Below are 12988 nucleotides of genomic sequence, written 5' to 3'. Positions count from 1 at the left end.
AAGAAAATGAACAGCCTGATTAAAAATTGGGCAAAAGATCTCATCTGAAGGACAATATACAAATGTCAAATAAATATATGAAAAGGTGCTCCGTGTCTGTCATCAGAAAAACAACAAGGATATACTACTATACCACTGGTCAGAATTCAGTAAACTGACAATATCAAATGCTAATAAAGGGGAACAATAGAAACTGTCATTAATTTCTGGTAGGTAAAAACCACTTTGGAAGACAGTTTGGCAGTTTTGTATAACCAAGCATACTTTTACTGTACAATCCAACAATTGTCTTACATGGTATTTACCCAAAGGCGTTACATTGGTACAAAAGACTACACATAGGTGTTTATATATGCTTTCCTGATAATTGCTAGAATTTGGAAACAACTGAGATGTCCTTCCCATCAGGAAGCTTCCATAAGTCTCTTATCTTTCTCCATCAGAGGGCAGACAGAATGAAAACCACAATCACAGAAAACTAACCAATCTGACCACATGGACCACAGCCTTGTCTAACTCAGTGAAACTATGAGCCATGCCATGTAGAGCCACCCAAGATGGACAGGTCATGGTGGACAGTTCTGACAAAACGTGGTCTACTGGAGAAGGGAATGGCAAACCACTTCAGTATTCTTGCCTTGAGAACCCTATGAACAGCATGAAAAGGCAAAAAAATAGGACACTGAAAGATGAACTCCCCAGGTGGGTAGGTGCCCAATATGCTACTGGAGAAGAGTGAAGAAATAACTCCAGAAAGAATGAAGAGACAGAGCCAAAGCAAAAGCAGCACCCAGTTGTGGATGTGACTGATGATGGAATTAAAGTCCGATGCTGTAAAGAGCAGTGCTGCATAGGAACCTGCAATGTTAGGTCCATGAGTCAAGGCAAGTTCAGTTCAGTTCAGTCACTCAGTCATGTCTGACTCTGTGACCCCATGGACTGCAGCACACCAGGCCTCCATGTCTATCACCAACTCCTGGAGTTGACTCAAACTTATGTTCAATGAGTCGGTGATGCCATCCAACCATCTCATCCTCTGTCCTCCCCTTCTCCTCCTGCCTTCAGTCTTTCTCAGCATCAGGGTCTTTTCAGATGTGTCAGTTCTTCGCATCAGGTGGCCAAAGGATTGGAGTTTCAGCTTTAGCATCAATCCTTCCAATGAATATTCAGGACTGATTTCCTTTAGGATGGACTGGTTGGATCTCCTGTATAATCCAAGGGACTCTCAAGAGTCTTCTCCAACACTACAGTTCAAAAGCATCAATTCTTCAGTGCTCAGCTTTCTTTATAGTCCAAATCTAACATCCATACATGACTACTGGAAAAACCATAGCTTTGACTAGATGGACCTTTTTTGGTAAAGTAATGTTTCTGCTTTTTAATATGCTGTCTAGGTTGGTCATAACTTTTCTTCCAAGGAGCAAGCATCTTTTAATTTCATGACTGTAGTCACAATCTGCAGTGATTTTGGAGCCCCCCAAATAAAGTCTGTCACTGTTTCCACTGTGGTCAAACAGGAGATGATAAGAGTGAGCATCGACATTTTAGGAATCAGTAAACTAAAATGTACTGGAATGGGTGAATTTAACTTAGATGACCATTATATCTTCTACTGTGGGCAAGAATCCCTTAGAAGAAAAGGAGTAGCCATCATACTCAACAAAAGAGTCTGAAATGCAGTACTTGGATGCAATCTCAAAAACGACAGAATGATCTCTGTTCATTTTCAAGGCAAACCATTCAATATCACAGTAATCCAAGTCTATACCCTGACTAGTAATGCTGAAGAAGCTGAAGTTGAATGGTTCTATGAAGACCTACAAGACTTTCTAGAACTAACACCCAAAAACATGTCCTTTTCAATATCGGGGACTGGAATGCAGAAGTAGGAAGTCAAGAGATACCTGGAGTAACAGGCAAATTTGGCCTTGGAGTACAAAACGAAGTATGTCAAAGGCTAATAAGAGTTTTGCAAGAGAATGCACTGGTCATAGCAAATACCCTCTTCCAACAACACAAGAGAAGACTCTGCACATGGACATCACCAGATGGTCAACACCGAAATTGGATTGATTATATTCTTTGCAGCCAAAGATGGAGAAGCTCTATACAGTCAGCAAAAACAAGACCGGGAGCTGACTGTGGCTCGGATCATGAGCTCCTTATTGCTAAATTCAGACTTAAATTGAAGAAAGTAGGGAAAACCACTAGACCATTCAGCTGTGACCTAAATCAAATCCCTTACGATTATACAGTGGAAGTGAGAAATAGATTCAAGAGATTAGATCTGATAGACAGAGTGCCTGATGAATTATGGATGGAGGTGACATTGTACAGGAGGCAGTGATCAAGACCATCCCCAAGAAAAAGAAATGCAAAAAGGCAAAATGGTTGTCCGAGGAGACCTTACAAATAGCTGAGAAGAGAAAGGATGTGAAAGGCAAAGGAGAAAAGGAAAGATATACCCATTTGAATGCAGAGTTCCAAAGAATAGCAAGGAGAGATAAGAAAGCCTTCCTCAGTGATCAGTGCAAAGAAATAGAGGAAAACAATAGAATGTGAAAGACTAGCGATCTCTTCAAGAAAATTAGAGATACCAAGGGATCATTTCATGCAAAAATGGCACAGTAAAGGACAGAAATGGTGTGGACCTACCAGAAGCAGAAGATATTAAGAAGAGGTGGCAAGAATACTCAGAAGAATTATACAAAAAAGATCTTCATGATAACCAGACCAGATAACCACGATGGTCTGATCACTCACCTAGAGCCAGACATCCTGGAATATGAAGTCAAGTGGGCCTTAGGAAGCATCACTATGAACAAAGCTAGTGAAGGTGATGGAATTCCAGTGAGCTATTTGAAATCCTAAAAGATGATGCTGTGAAAGTGCTGCACTCAATATGCCAGCACATTTGGAAAACTCAGCAGTGGCCACAGGACTGGAAAAGGTCAGTTTTCATTCCAGTCCCCAAGAAAGGCAATACCAAAGAATGTTCAAACTATTGCTCAATTGCACTCATCTCATTCGCTAGCAAAGTAATGCTTAAAATTCCCCAAGTGAGGCTTCAATAGTATGTGAACCATTAACTTCCAGATGTTCAAGTTGGATTTAGAAAAGGCAGAAGAACCAGAGATCAAATTGCCAACATCCGTTGGCTCATTGAAAAAGCAAGAGAGTTCCAGAAAAACATCTACTTCTGCTTTATTGTCTACACCAAAGCCTTTGACTGTGTGGATCACAACAAACTGTGGAAAATTCTTCAAAAGATGGAAATACCAGACCACCTGACCTGCCTCCTGAGAAATCTGTATGCAAGTCAGGAAGCAACACTTAGAACTGGACATGGAACAACAGACTGGTTCCAAATTGGGAAAGGAGTACATCAAGGCTGTATATTGTCACCCTGCTTGTTCAACTTATATGCTGAATACATCATGAGAAATGCTGGGCTGGATGGAGCACAAGCTGGAATTAAGATTGCCAGGAGAAATATCAGTAACCTCAGATATGCAGCTGATACCACCCTTATGGCAGAAAGTGAAGAAGGGCTCAAGAGTCTCTTGATGAAAGTGAAAGAGGAGAGTGAAAAAGTTGGCTTAAAACTCAACAGTCAGAAAACTAAGATCATGGCATCCAGTCCCATCACTTTATGGCAAATAGATGGGGAAACAATGGAAACAGTGACAGACTTTGTTTTTTTGGACTCCAAAATCAGTGCAGATGGTGACTATAGCCATGAAATTAAAAGACGCTTACTCCTGGGAAGAAAAGTTATGACCAGCCTAGATAGCATATTAAAAAGCAGAGACATTACTTCACCAACAAAAGTCTGTCTAGTCAAGGCTATGGTTTTTCCAGTGTTCATGGTATGGATGTGAAATTTGAACTATAAAGAAAGCTGAACACTGAAGAATTGATGCTATTGAACTGTGGTGTTGGAGAATACTGTTGAGAGTCCCTTGGACTGCAAGGAGATCCAACCAGTCCATCCTAAAGGAAATCAGTCCTGATGCTGAAGCTGACACTCCAATCCTTTGGCCACCTGATGTGAAGAACTGACTCATTGGAAAATACCCTGATGCTGGGAAAGATTGAAGGCAGGAGTAGATGGGGACGACAAAGGATGAGATAGTTGGATGGCGTCACCGACTTGATGGACATGAGTTTGAGTAACCTCCGGGAGCTGGTGATGAACAGGGAAGCCTCGAGTGCTGCAGTCTCCATGGGGTTGCAAAGACTCAGACACGACTTAGCGACTGAAATGAACTGAAGATATCCTTCAATGGGTGAAAGGATAAATAAAATGTAGTACATCCAGATCATAGCATATTATTCAGGACTAAAACCAGTCTATCCTAAAGGAATTCAGTCCTGAATATTCATTGGAAGGACTGAGGCTGAAGCTGAAACTCCAGTACTTTGGCCATCTGATGCGAAGAACTGACTGACTGGAAACGGCCCTGATGCTGGTAAAGTTTGAGGGCAGGAGGAGATGGGGGTGACAGAGAATGAGATGGTTAGATATCATTACTGACTGAATGGGCATGAGTTTGAGCAAACTCCAAGAAGTCGTGGAGAAGAGAGGAGCTTGGTGTGCTGTAGTCCATGAGGTCCCAGAGAGTCAGACATGACTTAGTGATTGAAAAACAACAACACAAAATGTGTTAAGCCATAAAAGAAAGTTGAGGGGGGTACTGTAGAAGCATAGTAGTAAGTGAAAGAAGCCAGTTTAAAAAGGTTACATACTGTATGGTTCCAAGTGAACAACATTCTGGAAAAGACAAAAACAGTTTAAGACGTAAGAATGTGAGTGTTAGGAGAGATGCATAGGAAGACAAAAAATGGTTTTTAGGGCAGTCAGACTGGTATGTATGCTGCTATAATGTTGGGTATATGTCATTGTAAGTTTGTTCCAAACCCATACAGTGTACAATACCAGGAGTGAACCATCCTGTAAACTGTGGAGATTGGTGACTGTGATGTGTCATTTTAGGTTGTAGCAAATATCCCACTCTGGTAGGCGAAGTTGGTAATGCAGTAGACTGTCCATGAATGGGAGCAGAGACTGCATGGAAAAATCTAAGCTTTCTGTTCAGTTTTGTTGTGAGTCAAAAACTGCTCTAAAACATCAGGATGTTAAAAATATTTTAAATCTGATGAGAAAGATTACAGAGAAATTAAGAAATAATAAAATAAGCCACATATTTAGATGAAAATCTTTAGTCTTTTCCTCTTGGTGTTTATCTTCTGTATATTTTCAGGATTTGCTTTTAAGAAATCCAATTTGGCTATTTTATTTTATATAATTGCTTAATTTAGCTTTTTTATTTTCAGTAATGGAAGCTTTAAAAATTTATTTTTTCAATATTTGAAGCAAACTCTCTTCAGTGAAATGAATTAAGTGTGTAAATTCCATACCTTTGGCTCAGGGAAGACTAGGCCTTTGCTAATAAAAACTTTATAACTTCCTTTTTGTGTATAGGTCATGTGTATAGCAGGTAACAGATTTCTCCAGTGCAAAAAATTTTAATGTATGTTCTGGTTACTCACTATAAAACAAGTTGCTTAGGTAAAGGAAAGGTCAGTTAAGCAGAATTTGCATTTATTTCTATTTTATATTTCATTAAAAGTACTAAATACATTACCCCTGTTGATTATTTATATGTTGGAAAGGCAGTGGTGCCTGGGCACAGTTTAGAGTCCTTTAACCAATCATTTAATAAGACAAATTACATCATTTCTGCTTTTGTTTCCCACCCTTGTTTTGCTTGCAATAGGTTCAGTTACATTCTAAATTAGATTCTCTACACTTGTGTGTGAATTTTTTCTCCTTAAGGTATTAATTATGTTTATCTTAAAGTGAAGTCACAACTTTAGGTTTAAATGTCAGATGCAAACCAATAAAAATGTTAACCCATTTGAGCTCCAGAAATCGAATGAAGACTTCTATGTACAGCTTTTGACACTGCTTGGTGTACGTTAGTAATAAAGTGAAAGCTTATTTTCTTACCAGTATATTTTAGCACAACACACGTCCTTTCTGTCACAGGGCTTGCATACTGCTGATGTTATGGAAAGCTTTCTCATCAGCCTACCCATGAGGAAAATTAAGATTGTCTTGCTGTGTCCCAGGGAAATAGTCAAGGCTTTTAAAAAGAGAGAAAATAGAGAACAAAAGGATATGTCAGGCGTGTACGCAACTGTCTTATTGGCAGATAGCGTGACTCCTTTATGAATGTGTGACTTTCTGAAAACTGATTTTAAGTGAATTACCTTTTTCTATTAGGCATTGAAGAAGAGGTTTTTTTCCATATGTAAATAGAATTTTTAGCTCTACCTCGTCCTGTTCACTCAACTCTAAACTGAACTTTCATAGCGTTTGTTTTGTCTACTATTGAAGGCTTTCTGCAGGAAGACTCTCAGTTGTGACATTGTATGGATGCCAGCAAAATGATCAGAATTCAAGTTTCTAGTGTACCATGGCTATAATGAGCTGCTAATTGAAGGTGACAAGCTGTTTTTTCCTTCCCAGTTGGTCTGGCAAAATGTTAGATTTCATTCATTATTAACTCATTGCTTCTCAGCAGAGGACTGGATTAATTAGTTGGGAACATTAAGAAAAGAATTTTTGCCTTGTGTCCGTTTTGGAGTTGGGAGTTTAGGTTTTACAAGATTCTCCTCCATCTTCAGTTTTGCCAATTGTGTGCAGTTGTGTAAATCTCTAGCACAATCAAGATCCAGCACCGTTTCTGTCATCCTGTAAGTGGGCACCCATCATGCCACTTTGTGCTCTGTAGCTCCCTTCTCTGGCCGCTGGCAACCACTGATCTGCTTCCTATTATTACAGTTTTACCTTTCTAGCTTTTCATTGAAAGGGACCCATAGAGTATGTGGACTTTTATGTTTGACCTTTTTTTCCCCAAGAACTTCATGATGGTTTTGAAATTCATCTGTGCTGTTAGGTGGATAGTTTCCTCTGTTATTAATTTTCTCTTGCTTGACTATATCACAATACATTTAGCCATTCATCTGTTGATCAATATTTAACTGTGCAGAAAACAAAATTATGAATAACAGAGTACCGCAGCATGACTTAGATATGTTTATGTGAAGCTGCTAAACTACTTTTCAAAGTGACTACCTTTTTGCATTCCCAGTAGCAATGTATGAAAGTCTTGGAATCTTGAATTTACAGTCTTGTAAAATCCTAGCTTTTCTAGTAGTGGTATCCCTTAGTGGTTTTACTTTGTATTTTCCTGATAATTAGTGATATTTAACATTTTTTCAAGCCCTTAGTTAGTATATTTGTATCTTCCATGGTAAAGTATCTTTTAAAACATTATGGCCAGAGACTTCCCTGGCAATCAAATGGTTGATACCTCACCGTCCAGTGCAGGGGGTGTGGGTTCAATCCCTGGTCTGGGAGCAGGGATTCCACATGCACTGCAGCCAAAAGACCAGGGCATAAAAACAGAAGCAGGTTTGATCCCTAGGTGGGGAAGATCCCCTGAGGGGGAAAATGGCAACTCACTCCAGTATTCTTGCCTAAAAAACTCCATGGACAAGAGGAGCCTGGCAGGCTATAGTCCATGGGGCCACAAACAGTTGGTGCACACGACTGAGCACCTACACACATTGCTAGCTGTAGTCACCGTGATGTACATTACATTCTCAGGACTTACTGATCTTATAACTGGATGTTTGTACCTTTCTACTATCTTCACCTCTTTCATACCTCCCCACCTGACCTGGGCTCTGGCATCTACTAATCTGTTCTTTTTTATTAAAAATTTTTAAATTGGATTTAAGAAAAACTTCATTTGTTTTCTTTGGTCATGCTTCCTGGCATGTGGGATGTAGGTATCAAACCCATACCCCCTGCATTGGAAGCTCAGAGCCTTAACCATGGGACCTCCAGGGAAGCCCCTGTTCTTTTTTGTATGAGTTGAGTTTTTGTTTAAATTCACTATATAAATTAGATCATACAGTATTTTTCTTTCATTTAACCTAGCATAATGCCCTCAACCCATGTTGTTGTCAAGTGGCAGGATTTCCTCTTTTCTTATACATTTAAAGTACCCCAAACTATGTTTTATGAATTTTCATAAAGATTTAAAAATTAGGTTGTTATTGTTGAACAGGAGTGGGAAGAGTAGGTCAGTTCAGTCACTCAGTCATGTCTGACTCTTTGCGACCCCATGCACTGCAGCACACCAGGCCTCCCTGTCCATCCCCAACTCCCGGAGCTTACTCAGACTCATGTCTGTCAAGTCAGTGATGCCATCCAACCATTTCATCCTCTGTCATCCCCTTTTCCTCCTGCTTTCAGTCTTTCCCAGCATCAGGGTCTTTTCCAATGAGTCAGTTCTTCGCATCGGGTGGCCAAAGTATTGGAGTTCAACTTCAGCATCAGTCCTTCTGATGAACACCCAGGACTGATTTCCTTTAGGATGGACCGGTTGGATCTCCTTGCAGTCCGAGGGACTCTCAAGAGTCTTCTCCAGCATCATGGTTCAAAAGCATCAATTTTTTGGCACTCAGCTTTCTTTATAGTCCCAACTCTCACATCCATACATGACTACTGGAAAAACCATAGACTGAACTGTCTGAGGTGCTCAAATACTTGTATCTTTGACCTCACTTCATAATTGTTTACCCTTAGTTTATAATAGTAGACGTGATGTTTTATCTAGTGACCTTGGTAAACCCATGTATTAACTGATAATCCATAGTAATCATCAGTTTACATATTAATGCATATATTAATGGTTAGTTTTTTATTATCAGGTTTGTCTGTATATAGCAACTTTGTGTTACTAGGTTTTATACAATCAAATTCTCAGCAAATAATGGTAACTTTATTTCTTTCTTGTAGTAATTTCTTATGCATAGAGCTCCTATACTATGTGGTGTACAGTGCCATAGTCTTCAAATATTATTTTCTAATTCCTCATTTTGGGGTGCAGCGTTTCAGTATTTCACAATTTTGTGATTGCTAATTTTGTTGATTAGTTTTAAGGTTGGTATCCTTTATCAGATTAATGAAATATTTCTTATGAACTGGTTTTAATTCTCTCAAATGCTTTACTTCATTTATTGAGATCATCTTATAATTTTCCCATTTGTTGATTAGTTTTAAGGTTGGTATCCTTTATCAGATTAATGAAATATTTCTTATGAACTGGTTTTAATTCTCTCAAATGCTTTACTTCATTTATTGAGATCATCTTATAATTTTCCCATTCTACAGTATTAATTGAGTGATGTTTCATTATTTGTTTACATTTGACATTCCTAGGATAGATTGATTCGAATATCTATATCTATATATATAAAATCAGTTTGCGTGTATTATGTTAATAAGAAAAGTTACTGGCCTTCCCCCCCCTAAAGCATAATGACTCTTGTCTTTTTTGTTTGTTTTTGTAGCACAAGTCCGCCTTACTGTTGTGTGGATTTATATTCACTTCGTACTGGGGAAATGGTCAAGTCCATTCAGTTTAAAACGCCTATCTATGATCTCCATTGCAACAAAAGGTAAGCAGTTTTTCATGTGTTTCTTGTGCAAGATAGCATGTAGCAGTACTCTAAAGTAACTTCATTTTGGATGCATTTTAGGTTTGAAAACTTGTAACTTTTTCCTCAGTTCAGTTCAGTTCAGTTGCTCAGTTGTGTCGACTCTTTGCGACCCCATGAATCGCAGCAAGCCTGGCCTCCCTGTCCATCACCAACTCCCGGAGTTTACTCAGACTCATGTCCATCGAGTCAGTGATGCCATCCAGCCATCTCATCCTCTGTCGTCCCCTTCTCCTCCTATCCCCAATCCCTCCAAGCATCAGGGTCCTTACCAATGAGTTAACTGTTCACATGAGGTGGCCAAAGTTTTGGAGTTTCAGCTTCAGCATCAGTCCTTCCAATGAACACCCAGGACTGATCTCCTTTAGGATGGACTGGTTGGATCTCCTTGCAGTCCAAGGGACTCTCAAGAGTCTTCTCCAACACCACAGCTCAAAAGCATCAATTTTTCGGCCCTCAGCTTTCTTCACAATCCATACATCCATACATGACTGCTGGAAAAACTTTTTCCTAATTATTTCTAAATCTTGGACTTTGGGAGAAATACAAATTCTGATTAATTTTAATATATCCTTAATCAGAAATATCTCATTTACACTGAATAACAGTTGTCTGAGTTTTCTTCCTCCCTCAGTCCTTTCCTTCCTTCTTTTCTTTCTTTCTTCCTTCCTGTTTTCCCTCCCTCCCTCTCTTCTTTGGCTCTTGTGTTGGGAAATTCCGCAGTCATTTTAAGTGACAGGTTGTATAAATCCATTTTATGTTTAATTCCATGACTTTGAGCCAGCAATGGAAAAACACTTAGTAAATAGCCAGCAGTTTATTGATCTCATTTGATTTATAATGAATTAAAATATGATAAAAAAATAAAAATAAAATTTTATTTTGAGGTGTGGTTCTCTTATCAGTTTTCTTCCTCTAATCTTGTCTGTCTTGATCATATTAAGGATTTTGTGGTTATATTTTTATATCTAAGAAGCAGATGTTTCTAGCTTATATGTTATAAGATGTGTTTGATCTTTAAAAATTGCTACGGTAGATACTGTTTTAACTTATTTATGATTAAGTTTATAGAACTTCACATTAACATTTTCTTTTATGATTTTTTTCCCTCTAATTTTAGGATCCTTGTCGTAGTATTGCAGGAGAAAATTGCTGCCTTTGATAGTTGTACTTTCACGAAAAAATTTTTTGTCACAAGTATGTATCAACTTGATTTATTTCCTATTATGTGCTTTGAGTTTATATTATTTACTTGATAGAATCAACAGACTAATTGGAATCATAACATGAATATTTCATGCTTCTTCAGTTACTGTATTTCTCTGTTTCTGTGCATGCCTTATTTAGTAATATAATTTTATGGTATATGTGTTCCACACACAGCATGTTTTCTTCATGTTACTGTAGACGCTTTGTTGTATACTCAGTTTTTCCTTGTATATTCTCCTTGAGTAGTTGTGACTAATTTAGATCTGTGTAACTATGTTGTTAAATTATTTAATTAACATAACATACTTGTGGATGTAACTGTATTATCATTCATGAGGGAAATGTGTCAATCTTTCACTCTTTCTTTCCCCTACCTCTCACAACTCTGCCTTGATTTGCAGAAATAAGCCCAGATTCTGCATCCAAATACACACACACACACATACACACACACACACACACACACACACGTAGGGCAGTCCATCAGGCTGGAAATTCCAAGGGCTGAGTCTGTAGGAAGTCTGGAGTTACATTTTTTTTTTTTAAATATAGTCTAGTGAAGCAATAGTTTTCCCTCGTTTACATTTTAACGTCTAGCACTCACCATCAAAGCTATAGCTGTTTTTTCAGATACTGTCAATGTGTATGCTACAGAAATACTCCTTTTGGAACAGAGCTCAATTTTGTTATGTATAGGGAATCCCGACTTCCCTGGTGGCTCAGATGGTAAAGCCTCTGCCTGCAATGCAGGAGACCCGGGTTCAATCCCTGGGTCGGGAAGATCTCCTGGAGAAGGAAATGGCAACCCACTCCAGTACTCTTGCCTAGAAAATCCCTTGGACGGAGGAACCTGGTAGGCTGCAGTCCATGGGGTCACAAAGAGTCGGACACAACTGAGCGACTTCACTTTATAGGGAATCCCAGGCATACTACTGTATCTCCTGAAATATCGAAACTCATTACATACTTACTTATCAGATGTTTATCCATATATTAAGCCCTGGAAGTAGACATTATTCCTTTCTGATAAGAGCTCATGTTCTTGATAATTCCTGTAGTCTGTATGTAATTGCATGGAATATATAATATATACTATACATAGCAATACATAATAATTCATTGTAACATATAGTTTATCATTTTGTAGCCTATGAAGAAGAATACAGTATACAACTCATCTCCTTAATCTTGTAGTCATTTCTCTCAGAGATCTACAGAGATAATAATAGAGATCATGTTCATTGAGATATTTTTGTTTTATGACAAGGTGTAATGTACACCATTTACCAATTTACATTGCTGTCTCCAGCACCTAGGACATTAGCTGGCACAGTGTAGACTCTCGTTAAATATTTCTTGAATGATGAATACATTGACTGACTTATCAGTCAGGTATGTTGTGCTGATCAGAAATTTACTGATGTCTTAATAATTGTTAAATATAGATTCCTAGAAAGGATCTTTTATTGTTTTATCTATTAATTAAAAGTTTTGGGGGAGCATAGATTTGTTACTAACATCTTCATTCACAAATGTTATATACACATAATATAGTAAGCTTTGGATATTACATGGTCTGTTTTAGCATATTAATTCTTTGTTCCTATACAAACCTTATGCATTAATATATTACTTTATAATTATGTCACTCATTGTTAGAATTAAAACAAGCAGAGAAATAGAGGAATCATATATAAATCTTTCCATTTCTTCCAAGTTTTTGGGCTACAGAGGAATAATTTAGAACAGAATATGAATATTTCAGCCAGATTAAGATGCCATTTTTTCCTGAGCATTTGTCTTTACATCTTATCAATACTTTTTGTTTATCATTGATTAAAGATACGTGTGCTTTGGCTTCTGAAAAGTTAGATATCTCTATTGTGAGTCCATTTTAATTTATATTTATGGATAGCTCTTGCTGCCTCAGCTGAATATAAAATTGGGGAGAACTCTTCAATAATTATTTGTTAAGATAGTTTATTAAAATGACAATGTATGTTTTGAAATTTAAGCCTTATTTAAACAAAGTCAGTTGTTACAATGACTAGAGGGAAATTAATATATGTAAATAAGTTAATAATGGAGAGTTCAGTCAGTTCAGGTCAGTCAGTTAGTTGTGTCCGACTCTTTGTGACCCCATGAACTGCAGCATGCCAGGCTTCCCTGTCCATCACCAACTCCTGGAGCTTGCTCAAAC

General features: G+C 38.0%; 1 protein-coding gene across 8 annotated transcripts in view; it reads left to right on the top strand.

Annotated features, from left to right (window-relative positions):
- BCAS3 (BCAS3 microtubule associated cell migration factor) overlaps positions 1–12988 on the top strand; it is a 579738-nt gene that overhangs the window by 124934 nt on the left and 441816 nt on the right. For all 8 annotated transcript variants that reach the window (XM_043902888.1, XM_043902895.1, XM_043902891.1 and 5 more), the window contains exons 8-9: positions 9433–9540; positions 10700–10776. In XM_043902888.1, the coding sequence (XP_043758823.1) occupies positions 9433–9540; positions 10700–10776 (185 nt within the window). The remainder of the gene's footprint in view (positions 1–9432; positions 9541–10699; positions 10777–12988) is intronic.

The sequence above is a fragment of the Cervus elaphus genome, chromosome 5 (assembly GCF_910594005.1).
Source record: "Cervus elaphus chromosome 5, mCerEla1.1, whole genome shotgun sequence".
In the NCBI taxonomy this organism is placed as follows: domain Eukaryota; kingdom Metazoa; phylum Chordata; class Mammalia; order Artiodactyla; family Cervidae; genus Cervus; species Cervus elaphus.
The sequence above is the reverse complement of the archived record's forward strand: the minus strand, read 5'-3'. Positions and strand labels throughout refer to the sequence as shown.